General features: G+C 41.7%; 1 protein-coding gene across 4 annotated transcripts in view; it reads right to left on the reverse strand.

Moving 5' to 3' along the window:
• Positions 1 to 284: 284 nt before the first annotated feature.
• gria4b (glutamate receptor, ionotropic, AMPA 4b) overlaps positions 285 to 16628 on the reverse strand; it is a 92652-nt gene continuing 76308 nt past the window's right edge. Inside the window, exons 12-16 of one of the 4 annotated variants that reach the window (XM_076161285.1) lie at positions 10314 to 10512; positions 9262 to 9509; positions 6015 to 6129; positions 4434 to 4571; positions 285 to 1701 (exon numbers count right to left, since the gene is read on the reverse strand). In XM_076161285.1, the coding sequence (XP_076017400.1) occupies positions 1537 to 1701; positions 4434 to 4571; positions 6015 to 6129; positions 9262 to 9509; positions 10314 to 10512 (865 nt within the window). In that variant the 3' untranslated portion in view covers positions 285 to 1536. Of the gene's footprint in view, positions 1702 to 2970; positions 4572 to 6014; positions 6130 to 6775; positions 6891 to 9261; positions 9510 to 10313; positions 10513 to 16628 lie in introns of those variants that run through there. The other 3 variants (XM_076161284.1, XM_076161287.1, XM_076161286.1) reach the window with 3 other exon arrangements.

A 16628-nucleotide genomic window follows, 5' to 3' on the forward strand; every position in this document is an offset into this window, starting at 1 on the left:
TTTAGCCACGCCAAACAAAAACACACCCTGTCAACCACGGTGTGTCTATAAGGGAATGGACCTTATGAGAAAACAAAAAAAACATTTAGACCAACAACCACCCACCACCGCCAGTGTTGGTTGAGCCTGTGGCCTGTGTATCCGCAGTATCGCAGCCAAAAGAGGCCCTGAAGGTCGTCCCCTTTCCGATGAGGACACTTCAATCAGCGAGACTGGAACGAGAAATTTTCTGCTACAGTGCGTCCAGCCTCCTCGGAGGATCCACAGTGTTTTTCCACAAAGGAGGGCTCTGATCTTTGTTAAACATACAAACAGCGGCTTCATTACTTGGTTTCGACGTGTCATTGAAAATAGCATAGTCACTTCAAATAACATAGTGAGACAAATGTCACTTTTCAATTTCACACATCGTTTGGACTCATGTCTCCGCACACATAATCGTCTAAAAGATCTACCCAGACAGGACTATTGACTTTAAAGGAGACAGACATTTAATTTCTTGGTACAAAAAAATAGATTAAAGGATGAAAAAAATATATATTCTGACTGCAGAAGTCGATTTATAAAGCTCTGCTCGTGAGCAATCCCCCGGGTCTACATCTGCACAGTGACAATTGTGGTTTAAGGATTGGGGTGGAGCTACGTAACATTCCTTCTTTAACATATGGATTAATATGGCATCAGATATCAGAATGTTCAGGCAGTTGATACCCCATCTCAATGAGAGCTTTAATGTATCTATAATATACTGTATTTTTACCACTGGCTCCTCTTTCATGTTTTAATTATTGCAGTGAATAAAACCTTTAAAGATGATTACAACAAAGAACTGTCTGTCCACTACAGTATCTGTATGTACATCTGTTTAAAAAGCAAGCATGTTACACAGTCTTCCCTATGTACAGCTTAAGTCTTCCTTTGTTTTCATGGAATATACATATTTACGTATTTTCACAGTTTCCTATGTTTTCTCATTTATTCAGTATCAATAGATTTCACGTAATAATACAAATATCTTCCATCATCACCTTACGGCACCGGGGCACAGCTCTCCCAGTGTCAGTTATTGATATCCAGTGATGTTGCTGCAACTACTGTCCAGTGTGGAAACAATCTTGATTGCGATTCACATTTTCCCAATCACAGCGATCCCCCCAAAAAATGCACAGTTTAAGTTTCAGCCTTACAGTTTTCTGGTCTTCGTTGTATCATAAATCATGATATCGTTATCTTCCTTTCGTTTCCTCTTCTTTTTACTGGAGTGATGATTTCCGTGACCACTTCATTCATACTTCATGTGGCCGCACAGTGAAAATCAAAGATAGTTTTGCCTCTGGATTCCACAGATGTCAAAGAGAAGTCGTCAAAGCCACAAACGTCTACGAACGTCTGTGAACGCTGGCGACCGTGTTTCACCGACTGCAGGTGTCCTGTTGTGTGTTAATCCTGTTTGGGTTGTTGTTGTGGGTTTTGTAAATGGTGTCAAGTTTTCTGTAATGGAATATTGGAATAAGGCACTTTGGAGGTTTTTGGTTTTCATGGGAGCTCAGAAGAGACTAGGGCTAAGCCAGAGCTCTGGCGGAGTGGAGGCCCGGTGTGGACAGCCTTGGGACAGTCGGGCGTCAGCACCCGTCCATTTTCCCCGACACTGCCAGTGATGGACAGACGGGCCTTGTTCCTCATGGCTTCTGTAAACGTTAGCTGAGGAGAAATATAGAGAAAAAGAAATATGTACAGAGGAAAGCTGTGAGCGTGAGAAACACTTTTGTTAAATTGCAGAATGGAGTTTTAGTGTCTGTTATTGCCAAATATGTTAACTCCTATTTGATGAGCTAGACTGCTAACTTTAGGATTTTAAATGTCATTGAGACAGAGCCATCATTTTTTTTAAAGTAACTGTGAAAATCTCTTTAGGTAACTTCCATAGAAGTCATTTGTTATGATCCAGAATTGTACAGAGTACAATACAGGGCTGCTCTAATGAGAGCTCAAGCCGACTGTGAATGCTGCTCAACCCTGAGTTTGGTATGAGGGGCCGTGTAGGATTTAAATACTGAGACACTCTCACACATACCAGTGAAACATTCTTACATTTACTACAGAAACACTCTTACATTTGCTCTTACATTTGCCTGCTCTTGCATTTGCTATTCAGGTATATCATTTAGTGAAACCTGTTTTCTTTAAATCTGTGTTTCAATGGCTCTAACCATTAAACTATCAACCAATGACTTCAAAAAGCTCTGGCAGAGCTAAAACTCCAATCAGCTATAACATTGTTTATGAAAACAACAGCCCCACAATACCATTGTACAAAGAAATATATACATAGCGTACATCTGTCATAGCCATTCATTACAGAGTCAAGCCGCTCTACACGTCAATCCACTGGCAACAGAATTATTACAAAGTGAGTGATTGTTGCAGGCAGTGGGACAGGGAAGCTGACTAAGCAACAGTCAAGCTAATGAAAGGGTCTTGGTGAAGTGCTGATGGGGAACACATAATCATGTTGGACAGATACACTGACTGAGAGGCTAACATCTGATGACCAAGGAACTATCTACAACATAAACAGCTCATGATCAATATCACCTTAGCTCAGGGGATCATTACTTTACACTTACTTTAACCCTTCAACTCCTGCAAAGTATAGAGTTTAAATGCAGCTTTATTACAACACTCTGGGATGGCTCAAATTTTTGGGATTAAATCTGGTCGTTTGAATGATGATCTATGATGTTGACTTATAACTCCCAGCTATGTAGTATTCAGGTGTGTGTTTGTGTATGTGTGTTTTGTATGTTTGTATCTTTTTGGTCCTTGCAAGGTTACAAAGTTAACGTACAGCGTTTTGATGATTCCCACTTATTCTTTGTTGAATCACACAATGCTTGGGGATGGATGTACTGTGTTGTTATGGAATGTCCTCACAAGTATAGAAAAACAGACACGTGTGTACAAGTAAGACATTGGTCCTCATTTATCATTGTTCTAGGTTAAGGGTCCGATCACCACAGAAAAGGTCCGATCCGAACTTTATGGGACAGAGAGAATCATTTTAGCTTTTAGAGCCAATAGGCAGTTTGGACAAGAAATGTATTCATATTTATAACCTCTAGCAAAGACTTTGTTTTGTCTTTTCTCTCATTTGCCTGTTAGCTGGGAAAACAGATTTTAATGAAAGCTGGTGTAAATTTAGTCCATGTCCGAGCACACGAGTGTAACAGGACATATTTTACTAGAGAGTGAAGCAAGTTTTGAGTTGTCAAGAGTTGACAATCAACAATACCCTGGAAGCATACGGCGGATTTTACTTCCACGTGGAACCAGGTAATCTAGATTACATCATCAATATTAACAAAAACATAAGCTTGCAGCGCATAAAAGCCACAACCAAAGATTCTTTATGGGATCTAAAACAGCATTTTTCAAGAATACGTGACAGCATGGAACACAATAAAAGCCAAGAAAAATGTCTGTAGTTAGTTAGCTGAGATAAAAGGAGATGCTCGTATAATATGATCTATGTGGAGCAATTTTCTTTTGTGGAGAGCAGAGCGGAGTGGTTGTTAGGGAAAAGCACAGTGAGCGGCAGAGTGGGGAAAAGCTCTTTTCCATGGATGGAGAAATTAGGTTTTCATGTGGATCAAAAAAGTATTTTTTTGCAATTTTTCCCCACTACGAATATCAATAACAAAAATCTTGACATATTTGGAACACATTTTGAAAAAAGAAAAATGCCAACTGGTCATCTCCTGTGATTATTCATTGTAGCTTAACTAATGTCCTCATAGTCAAATAGTCTAAATATTAGTTTAACAGAAGATGAAAGAGTGAGTTTGGATAGGAGCACCGTGGGATCAATCATGTTCCCGTAAACCCATTATATTTGGTCACATTTGATAAATGAGGGCCAACGTTAGCAGCCACACAAGCCGAGAAGCAACAGAGGCGACATCATGTTTGATGATAACTCACTGGCTGCCGTTACATTGAGAAAAGCTTCAGTGCAGACCAGGACATCACATGACCACACAGTGAGCAAATAGAGAGACATGTAACTAGGAAGCACTTTGCCACTGGTCATGACATGGTCACATGGTCACTCAGCAAGGCACAGCTAGCAAGGGAATAAGATAAGGTTCACTTACAGCCTCTTTGCAGGGGGCTACAAATAGTCAAGCGAGGGGTTGGCGGAGCTTCTACGAAAACCCCAACTACATCTTATCAACTTCCCCATCGCTGCCATATGTACTGAAACCCTCGCTAAACTCGGCTAAATTGTGGATGCTGGGGCTGGGGCTGGGTCGTGGACTCTGGCTTTGGCTAGGCTTTGGGCTGGGACAGGGGCTGTCTGTCGGGCAGTGGTGGTGATGGTGGTGGGGGTGTTGGTGGTAATGGTGGTGTTGGTGTTGGGTCTGGGCCTCCACCTTCATTCTCTTGGCCTCGTTGCGTGACTTATAGCAGAACTCGATGAGGGCCACCAGCATGGCCAGGCCCAGGCCCCCCACGAGGATGTAGAAGACCCCCGCCACATTGCTCAGGCTGAGGGCTTGGGACGACTTGTCCTGTAGGATTGGGTGGGGGAGGTGAGAGGGTGGCCGGCAAAACACCAACATGTCAGGGGCAAGTTTGAACTCTGTATATACTTGCATTCACACAACATTTACACACACATAAAACTACTATACTACTACAATAAAACTACCAGTTTACTGTACATCACGCACACACAATCACAGACACAGAGTACCTACTTTTTTCTAACCAATGATAGTATTGCGGCCCATTCTAATCTGAACCAAAAATTATCGTAACCAACTCCACATTTCAGGCTACTATTGTTTAAATTTATGCGACTGATCACTCTCGTTTGTAGGTTTAAGTAACAATAGCTCTCGGAGTGGCTGGTATAGTATTGAAATGTACAGCTTTCGCCACCAACATATTATTATAATACAGCTAGTAGCTAGCTACCCGTCCTAGCTAGTCAGTATGTGAAATTAAGAACCCCATGATCAATCAATGGAACTGAATGTGTAAAATTGACATCCGTACTTTTCTTCTATTAAAATATAGCTCCATATGGTTTGTAATTGCATTCAGAAACCTCTCTCAGTACATTTACATGCACTCTAATGTACTCCGTTGTTAATGTCTATATCAGGATTAGGGCAAATAAGACGAAAACGAAGACAGTAAATGCATAGGATTCTCTTGTTCACTGAATGAGGAGCCTGCCAGGTGGCTTAGTCACATTACTCACATCACTCTATGTGTCAAAATGTACACGCTTGAGTAAATCAACCGTAGTAATTCAATGTCAATCTAATTCTGCTTTTGTATGTTGTTTGACAAAATCAGTTTATTGCATCCCAGGTTGAACATGCATGTAAATGTACTGAGTGATGGCCTCAGATCAGTTTAGGGAAACGTAAATCGAATGATGTCATGCTAAAAGGCAAATTAGTTAAGTTGCATAGAACACTCAAAAGTGAAATTTGTGAATATTCCTTGTGCACAATAAACATTTGAATCGAGTTTAGATGAGCAGTTCACCAATCCAAATGAATAAGACATTACTTGATGTGGAAGGTTCATGCTACTTAGTTCAAAATGTGGCAGCTCTTTCCATGCTCCGGTGCATCAGTCTCCAGTGTGCTGTAGCTGAGGCATACTCTAGTGCTGGCATCTAATGTGACATACAGTAACATCTGAACATGCCCTGAGATCATCTGAGGTGACACCCAGTGTGAGTGTGATCCTCCATATCTGAACTGCTGTAAAACTCTTAGCACTGCACCATGCCTTGCTTCTGTCATGCTGTATCCCTCAGGCTACACCTTAAGTCTCTACCTGGGTGTCTGTCATTCCCTGACTCTGTCTCTAAGTGTTATGTGAGTGCATGGTGTCAGCCAGCCTGCTGCTATAACAGAACAGTACTGCCAGCATTAACAGTGTGCAGTGAGACAATGAGGGGACGGGAGGCTCCCGAGCCTCTGGAGACTGACCTTACTTCCCGAGTCCTTGGGTCCACACTCCCCTTTATCGTACCACCATTTGTTTTTCAGTTTGTCTAAGACTCCTGCTTCACTCAGTTTCAATACGGCAAGGTTTACGGGCGTTCTTCAAATCACGAGGAATGGGGAAGGGTGGGGAAAATAACATAAATAACATCATAGGACATGTTATTTTATGTTATTCAATCAGAAGAAGCCCAACAAGAGCAGCTGAGTACTCTTAACAAAGCAACAAAGCCAGGAAAAGGTCCCACACATTCCACATGTCTCTATGCTCACTGGTCAAAATAGTTGTTTTGCGGGGTTATTGGGGGATGTGGCGACACGAAGACGCGGAGCTAACAGACATGTATATGTGGGGCTCCGGCTGCATCACTTTTCTGGAACAGGCACATACTGCCGGGATCTTTGGTCACATCAAATATAGAGGCTGCGACTGTCAACACAAAACTATTGGCTCATAAACTCTTCTTCACACCCAGGTCGTATCATTCTAAGACACCCAGAAAGAGTTAACTCTGATGAAACTAAGGGGACTTCCAGGTCCCCCCCCACTAACCTTTGCAGTGCACAGCTACACCAAATACTTTTGTTTTGACAGCACTCACTCCCTTTCTCAAGATTTAAAGGTGCCTTTGTTTTTGTTAAGTGGCACTCTGTGGGCGTCAACCCGGCAGATGCCCCTGTTGCCAACAACACACATTTCTCTGTTTACCCATTTCAACATGGGCATTAGCGACATAGCGGCTAACCTTCTCGCCACCGCCTCCGCTGCCACACTCTCCTTTGTCGTACCACCACTTGTTTTTCAATTTGTCCAAGAGGCCTTGCTCATTGAGTTTTAACACTGCCAGGTTAACAGCACTTCTTGAAAACGATAAAGCATATTTGGTGAGAGGGGTGAGCATGCTGTCCAATTTGAGGGGAAGGAAAGAGGAGGAGGGGATAGGGAGAAGGGAAGTAGCAGTAACAGAGGGACAAGGGTGGAAAAGTGTGTTAATGCTCTAAAAAAAGGGTACAACCCATCCCATGCCCTAACGCCCCCCCCCACCCAAGACCCAAGACCCAGACAAACAATGATTAGAAATCTCTCTCAGGCCGTTGCTCATGTTGACCCTCATGGACAACAGTGTATATGACCTCACTGGAGTTAGATAGTGAATTAGTATTGGGCTCCTCTGTCCACTGTTGATGTCACTATACAAATACATATTGAAGAATTGATTTATTTGTTTTTGTGAGTCATAACAACTTTAATGTTTCCTCCCAACTTAACAAGGAAGAAGCAGTAAAGCAATTAATATGTTTAAGTATTTGTTCAATATCAAATGTTGGCAATTAGCAGCTTCCAGCACAAATCCTCCTACAATATGAATTTTATTCTGAAAAATCCTCCAGGAATGATTTTCTGCACCCACGTTATCTGTGTAAGATCTGCACAGAAAGGCCCAACAATCCTAGGACCTTACAGTGTGTAGTTGGCTGGTAGTTGTCGCTCATCGGAGGTAAATTAAAATAATATTACATTTTGGACATGTATTAGTTCAGCAAAAATCATCTGACTTGCATAAAATGTCTGTTTGAAGTAATTGTTGATAGTTTTGTGTCTTATTTTGGTGCCAGCTGTCATGTAAAGACGGTATAGACTGTGGAGAGAGAGATTCACCTCAGTGTTCATTTGGATCCTTCAAAATCATTTGTATCATTATGAAAATAAACAATTTAATGGCAATGGATCAGACATGTGAAACAAAGAGCAACACAGCCAATATTTCAATATGCGTCGCTGAGAAGACAAAAGACATTCAGAAGTGTTTGCAGAGTCGTGTGAAATAGCAGCCTTGACCAACAGCGCTCAAGTTCTGTGCGGCCGGCATGTTTCCTTGATGGTATGAGGAAGAAGTGACCGACAGAAGAAGATGATCCCCCAAAACAATCGAGGCCTGGGCGAGGAGGACTACCATGATCTGTCAGAGACACTTCCAGGTGAAAACAGTTGCTGGCGAGAAAACAAACTACTACCGACTTCACAGACTTGGCCAGAGGAATTTACAGACGACAAAGAGTTCCTTTGTTCACTCCACCAGTTACTTTGGAACAAATTACTAAGTGGTTTTCTATTGGGGGATGAAAGCCCTTAATGTTTGGCCATTGTTTCCCTACACACTTCCAGATTACTCATGATCAATGATGGTGATGGCAGAACTTAAGTGGTTTCAGTCGGCATAAAAATACTGTCGCTGGCGTTCTCTTCTATGTGTGTGTGTGTGTGTGTGTGTGTGTGTGTGTGTGTGTGTGTGTGCTAATACATCAGGAACTTGAAGTTGCTCTCTTTGGGACACACATACTGGTTGCAAGATTTTTAGACTTAACTTTTCAATATCGTTTCTATGCAATGAGTAAAGCAACATTAACAAATATTTTACTCCAGTTTTTTGTCGTTGTCTGTTTTTTGTTTCCTCTGTGTCCTATGTCTCCTTGTCTCTGCCTCCTCCCACTTAACTACTAAACCAACCAGATGTAGCTCCTAGCATGGACTGCTCCACACACCTGATCCTTATTTCCTCATCAGTCTTCCCAGTATATAACCGCCCATTTTACTATTGACCAACGGACTGTAGAGACTCTGTGGCTGGTTTTGAGTGATGAGTGAGAAGTGAAAGCACCTCTCTCTCCTCAGTAATGTCACTGTTCTCTCACAGGTCTGTAAATTCCACTGTGTGCAGAAAGCAGTGTTAAGGTTGTGCAGGGCTGAGCACTCACATGACTCCCAAAACACAATTTCAGTCACTGAAGTTAAAGAAAAACCCCTTGTCAGTCAACTGTGAAGTAAAGCTTAAGGTAGATTTAGACAGTTTTGTATAAGAAAAGCACAGTATCTAAAATGGCATTTCCTAAATGAGATATTATCAGATGAGTGCTTCTGGCATGCCATTCCAACATTTCCTTGGCAAAGACAGCAAGCGCAAGCACAAAGGTTTACCTGGTGTGAAGAGCTGTGAAGAAAGCAATGAAATAAACACACACTCCTACATCATTAACATGAAATCCCACATGCATACAACAAGCAAACAAGCAAAAAGCCATCGCTTCTGCCTAAATGACCTAAAACGCCCCACCCACCAAAACCAAGCAGTAAGTGGAGAGACAAAGATAGAAAGATGGAAAAGGCGGCACATCAGGGAAGGTGGAATACCATAACAACACGTAGAACATATTGTTACACTATTCCACCCACCTTAACTGTGAACCCTTTGGTGTGGCCACTCCATAGCCTTTGGAGTCCAAGTTGCCTCCGACTTTCATGGTGTCGCAGGGTTTGCGCTGCTCGGTGTATTCATTCATAGTGGACTCCAAGAGGAAGGCGTATTTCCCTTTGGATTTACGGACCCGTGCGACGCCCTCGGCCGTGGTTTTGGTGAAGACTGTGGGCTCGGCCGACTTCATGTAGCCCCACATCTTCTCATAGACGGCTATCTTTGACCGCTGTAGAGTGTGAGGGGGTTGGAGGTTGTCATGAGAGACAGGGAAGACAAGAGAGAGCACATACGCATACAAAACAAAACACAAAGCTTTAGTTAATACATTAGTATTAAGGTTACAGGCTGGGACTAGATGCGGTTTCCCATATTCATGTGAACAATAGACCATTTGCACATGTGTCACATCTGTAGTCGTGAGACCATTTATAACTTCATACCTTACCTGTGGTAGGGGTCAGGTCATTATTGATCCACTTGTGGACACAGTGTGTATCAGTGCTGTTATGATCCTAGTGGAATGAGTCTGGGTCCACACTATCACTAAATGGCTATTACTGTGAAATAGACAGCTAAAATGATGATATAATGGGTGATGAGCAAGTCTACCAGTGTGGTGCCGGTGACCTGTGACGTCACATGGAAAAGATCTATTGTCTATTTGGCATGAACAGCCTCTAAAACTTACCTGCTTTTAAGGGGCAACTACAAATACTGTGGGGGTAATTTGTGAAACACAGATTTAACGTGTCTTTCAGGGCAAATCACGCAATCACATTCCCCTACACAACATTGCGATTCCAAAATCCTTAGAGTGCATCAGCAAATGTTGTGTCTGTGGGTCGGACCAAATAAGGTCAAAATGTTATCAAAAGCCAGTTCTGGAACAATGTATTAGATAGACTTTAGATAGATAGATTTGCAAAGAACATTAATATTTTGTGGCCATTTTGTTCCCTGGTGTGTGTGTCTGGGTGTGTAAAAAGGATGTGTGTGTTTGGCAAGTAGACAATAAACCACCGTAACTCACCCTAAAGAACTCTTTGGTAGAACCAGAGTCCAAAGTGCCGTAGGCAATGTCTGTCTGCTTGGCCAGATCCTCTGCACTCTCTATGGGAGAAACCATCCTCTCCACAGTGAGGAAGGCAGCCAGGTTAGCCGTGTAAGATGAGATAATGATGAGAGTGAAGAACCACCAAACTCCTCCTACAATACGACCAGATAAAGATCTTGGGGAGAGAAAGGAGGGCGGAAAGTAGGGCAAAATAAACAGAATTTTTGGGAGGGCAGAGTTGAGATTTGGGACATAGGGGTAATGTGGAGGAGGTAAGAGAGGGGAAAAGGGGGTTTGCCAGAAAGCAGAAAGGAAAAAAGGTAAATTCAATGGAGTAAGTGTTCAAATTAGAACAATGAAAAGAGGGGAAGTGAGGGATCAGTGGGGTGAGATAGAAAGACAACAAAACAATGAGTCAGTATAAGAAAATACACCCAGGCTGCAGACATTCACCAGAGTGACACAAAGGATATGACTGGACAAGGCATGGAGAGAGACGAGCCACCACAGTGGAGAATACAAATGCTGATGCACCACCACAGGGTGGAGCTCCGACAGCACCTGCGAGGGCTGCATCACCCCTCATTAGAGAACATTACCACATAAAACACAACATGATTGTGTTGGTACAGAAAAGGCAGGCTACTCCTCGCTTTGTTTCTGTTTGTAGGTTTGATGAAAAGAGCTGCAAGTCCCTAGGACCAGGCAACGGCTGTGACACTGTTCTTTTCTTGTTCGCTGGCTCGGGAGAGACAGAGAGCGCGCTGCTCAGGAGCGGCGGAAGGTCGTGAGGAGAATCTTAAACTGTAAATGCCGCATTGAGGAGAACAAACAAGATCTCCCCTCTGTGCAAATCAAACAGTGGAGGATACAAAGCCCCCGAGCCTTGTCAGACGGAGGGAGAAATGGGGATGTGACATAAGAGAGGAGAGGGGGGGCATGTGCAACTCTTGGGGTGTTCTCTTTTGCCCTGTGTCTTAATGTAATGAGGCCCTATTCCAGTGTTGCCAGCAGCTAGTCCTGTAATTCACTATGCCAATGTGCATGCATGTGTGAGTGAATGCCTTTGAAAAAGGTTATACACAGTGTCTAGTTAAATGTGCAATAGAGTCCTTTTAACACTGATTTCTCCTGGCATGCTCAATTGGTTCCTCATACAGTAAAGGCTGCATGGTGCTAAAGAAGCTACCAGTGTTATGCCGTAATCCAGTCTAAAACTCATGAAAAACGCAAAAAGGGCAAAACCTTTAATTTCTTTAGAATTCCTTCCTTATCTTACTACAAGCCCCAACACTGGGAATTTCAAAGAAACACAAGGCTCCATATTCTCTGTTGACAAAGGGCTCCACCATTAGAGATTGACAGATAACCAAAGACTGCAAGACGCCTCCCTTTATCTACCTATTGCAGCAAAAGGAACTTCCAATAGAGTAAAGCATGTTCCCTGCACGCACACGGCAGGCTTTGCTCATGAAATAGACTTACTTGATGTATTAGCTCGGGATTTGAATGCAAATGACTGCCTCCCCTTTCTTTCCCCCCTTCGCTCCATTTTCCCTTTCACTCAGATGCTGGAGAGAATTCCTCTGTGGCTCTTCCACACAATATTTAACTGGAAAAGTGAGTGAGGGGGGCGGGGGGGGGGGGGTATGTGCTTGGATGAGCTTTATTTCCATTTGACACTGCTCTATCTCTTTCTCTCGCCCCTTTCTAAGCAAGCAGCAGTGAATAGTGGGGATATACGGATTACTGTGTGTTTGTTGACTGACAGATGGCTTTGACTCGCTGGACCTGCACCAAACAGAGGTGATGGGCAGGTGAAGGCAGCCTGATACTGGGAATTTAAGGAATTCAATTGATTCATTATTCACCTAATCAGTGAACAATACACTGATTCTACTTGTTATGGGCACTATAATTGGAGAGTGTGGGTGTGTTTGTTTTTACGTTTATCTGTTCGCCTGGAGTGGCCACAAGCACCGTTCCTTCCCTTTGCCTCCAAACCTGGCAGAAATATTGTTCAGGGCTCCAGCATGTGCATAGTGTGCCTTTAATTCCATTTCATTTCCATCTCTTATTTGCATTAATGAATTATAGTAGCGGGTGATGATGTCACAGCTGCCAATGACATCACACACACAACTTTGAAAACAGTTTGCAGAGGAAGAGTAATGTGTAAGGTTTGGGGGTGACGGGGTGAAACTAGTGGGAAGCACCCCGGAGGGCTCAAAGGGTGCTAGGGGAGAGATAGTCAATAATGAATTCCCAGGCCTGATATTATATATAATATAATCCTTTAAGTAAACGCAGGTTCTACCCGGGAATTCTCTTTCCAGCTGGACATTTCTGGAATACCTCCCAACCCCGGAGGCCTCCTGATGAGAGCCACCTTTCATCTCACCGGGCTGAAGTATGGGTGAGTTGTGAAAGCAGCTTCTATCTGAAATTGCATCCTATTGGTCACTAATGAGAGCTGATAACCACAGGTAAGAGCTGGAATGCAGATTGGCTAAATTGTGAACATTGTCTTCATGCTGAGCTATCAGCTAGCAATTCAGTTTCAAATGATCTCAAACATATTTAAGCATCCTGAAGGACATATTTCTATGTTGGAACATGATACAATACAAAACACTGCATTCCAAACATCAATTGACTACATTACTGTATTATGCCCTGTGTTCAATGTGTGAGTTTGTATTTATAGTGCTAAATGTGTGTGTTTTTGTACAATATGTTTGACTGCAAATTGCAATAGATGCTGTGAAAGCCATTGGGAAAAGTTTGACTGTGATGTATGAGTTCAGATTTCCCACGAGTGCAGAACACCAGAGAAAGAAGTAGGGAAGTATTGGAAGAAATAAAGGGGAAACAAAACAGATATTGGCTACACATTTGCTGACTGGAAGTAAATCACAGCACCAGAGTAAATGACAACAAATATGAAACGTTTCAGAGATGAGGAGAAGATGGCTGGCATTGTTTTGACAATTTGACAAGGCAACGTTTCTGCCATCATGCAACAATTCATCTTTATCTCACAATAAAATAATCCTCTCTATAAAACTAATGAATTGAAGTGTGTATTCAAGCGCCGTGTTTGAGGCCAAAGGTAGCTGCCAAACAACTGAGACAGGTTTTTAACAAACGTAACAAATTAAGTTGTCAAATCAAATAGTTGATTTGCAATTGGGTGGGGTAACACAAAATGAATTTTTCAGGTCCTGAGTCGGTCTTGTTTAAGTCTGATTTTGTGAGGAATTTGTGTCACTAGTTGCAAATGGAAATGTTCCACACACACACACGCACACACACACACATGCACACACACACACAGTGGCACAATAATTGCACATTGTCCAGTTCCAAGAAGAGGCCTTAACCTATAAGTAATGATCCAGGATTAATTTAGTATTTTGTTTAATTTTTATTTCGTTTTATTTTATAGGTATAGGTATTTATCTTGTTTCAGTTTAATTTCAGGAGTAAGCCAAATCATCTTAGTGTTTTTATGACATACTGTCATAAAAAACCTGGAAAACTCTACCGCTACAGTGAATGTGTGGGAAGAGACGTGACAAAGGCTGAAAACCTCAAAGTGATCCAAGTTTGGGAAGAAATTGGAGCAAAGTTTTCCTTGGAGAAGAAGAGGAAAGTCTAGGCTGGTGTAAAGCTGCTTTTCTCCAATAAGTAAAAAGAAATTCTGCTAAATTTATGGTAAAATACTGGCAGCTGTGGTTGCCAGAATGTAACCGTTAAAAAATATGATGCAAACATAAAAGATATTACAGTACAAAATTAGAGTTATAGTAAATGTAATTTGATCACAGTGAATCACAGAATATGACAACAACAGGGTTTCACTGTACAATTAGCACAACAATGCTGACATTACATTAGAATTTTATGGAACATTTTGATTGAATTTATACTTATTTAGCACCGAATCGAATGTAGTTCCTTGACTATTCACATTGTGTGTGTTGGCTTTTTTCTGCTGTCGTGTGCTGAAATAGGGAGAAGCTCACAAATCACACATACAGTCTCAGTCAGGGCTGCAACACAACTATGATGACAAGTCTTAAAACTATAAACTATAACTATAAAACACAGGAGAAACATACATAAACACAGGAGACCTCAGTCATTGTAATAGGAACATGAAACATATGCATGATAACATAACAACTGCTGAAATATTCAGTCTGTCAGTCAAAGGCCTGCTGAGAGATTTATCTCACTACCTACTCAGGGACGCTGCGATACATTAACATGTTTTACTGTGAAATTATCATCAAACAAAGTCAATAAATTATACTTTTCTGTCCAATTTAAAACATGATTTTGCTTATCATACACTTAATCCAATTAAATTCACTGGCAGTATTTTACTGTCAAACCAACATAAACACTACACACAACATAATTGAAGCCTTTATTACGATCCTATTGTAATAACAGGTTTGTACTGTATCTTTACCATCAAATCAAATTAATTACTTTGTTGAGTAGAAAACGGTTTCCTTTTGTACTTTTAATGACCAAACTTTACGTGGTTATTCATTTGTAATTCTTTTAACGTCATTCATCTATTCATTTGTCTATTTTTGAATCATTGAAGAGATAAAAAATAGGAAAAATCATCAGCATAAAGCAAACAACAGTTAAGCCTAGACAGGAATCAGCTACTTACATTTGACAAAACACACAAACACACACACACACACACACACACACACACATGCAGCCATCATTTTTGTCATAACTATCATCATTGAAACCGCTACCGAGAGTGTCCCCTTGTTAATAATTCTATTTGTATTATTGTCCATCACGGTTTGTTTCAAAAACGAGGAAAGGAGAAAAACAACAAGAACTGTAATAATGGCAGTCATTAAAAAGAAAAGTGTCACAAACACGTTCCCATAGCTGACATTGATTAAGTTATCACATCATACCTGACATTGATTTAGTAATCATGTCCCACATATCGTTTTCCTGGGACCAATCATCATCCGATTGCAGCTCATCTTCTCTAGCATCAGCATTTTGCGCAATAAGATTTTAGCCACAGTTCCTCTAAAACAACATCAACATTCTCTTTCTCTTTCCATTCTCTTCAATGTACAGTAGATGATTCCACTCGTATGCTGATGACACTCTCTTACTATATGTTTCCATAAACCTGAACCATAATTCATGGCTCTTTAACCTGGAGTCCTGCCTTTCTAGCTGTTACAGGCTGGATGAAGAATAACGTTTTATTCCTAAATGCTGATGAAACTGAAATACTAATGTCAGGTTCAAAGAAGCAAAGATTGACTCTTCACAACATCTTTGGAAAATTTTGATAGCTGTTCTGTCTGACGTTCCACAATAATAATAAACCTCAGCGTAACATTGGATGAAGACCTGTCCTTCAGCAAGCAATGTTAACTATGTTACTACAGCTCCACAATATATCCAGGATTAGACCATTCCTCATCATAGCAGATGCTGAAACCTTAGTTTAGTCCTTGTTACATGGAGACTAGACTTTTGAAATGTTTGTGCTTTAACGCTCTTACAAAACTGCAGCTCATTCAAAATACTGCAGCACGACTTTGAACTACAAACATCTAAATCTGAACATATCACTCCAGTTAACTTACAAAATAGTATGTGGCCTCTGTTACTTCATTATATCTCACTAATCATACAACCACTTGTGTTCCTGTATGTGTTCTAAGGTCTCAGCAGGTGGGGCCTGCTCCTTATTCCAAAAACCAACACAAACTCTTTTGGAAGTAGAGCACTCTTGTACCACACTCATTTCCTTTGGAATGAACTTCCGGCACACATTAAAGAGGAAATCTCTCTTCTGATCTTTACAACTAGACTAAAAACACAATTTTTCATTAGTCTCCCAATGTAACTAAACTGCTGATAAACAGGGCGTGAACACATGTGATTTAGCTGCTCAGGCTAAGGTAGGCTAGAGCACAGCAGCTGATTCTCTCTTTTCCCACTGTTCCTCTGTCTCTTGTTATTTGCTGTGTACTGTACATGCTCCCTCCTGTGCTCTTACTCAGCATCTCTGCGTCCTGTGGGACCCCACACTCACACACTCTGGGTGTCGGGATCCTATACTGTATTCCAGTTCTGCTGGCAGCAGTTCTGTCTCCATGTCAGACAGAACATGGCTCCCCACCTAGAAGGCTCCCCACCCTTGCAGGTTGTTTAATAGGTCCATCAAAATCCATCCACCATCCTGCCCCCCTGTAAACATCCCAGTCCACCTGGTGTCCACCT

The sequence above is a fragment of the Genypterus blacodes genome, unplaced genomic scaffold, assembly GCF_046128005.1.
Source record: "Genypterus blacodes isolate CSIRO-AG114 ecotype Tasmania unplaced genomic scaffold, CSIRO-AGI_Gbla_v1 ptg000111l_1, whole genome shotgun sequence".
In the NCBI taxonomy this organism is placed as follows: Eukaryota; Metazoa; Chordata; class Actinopteri; order Ophidiiformes; family Ophidiidae; genus Genypterus; species Genypterus blacodes.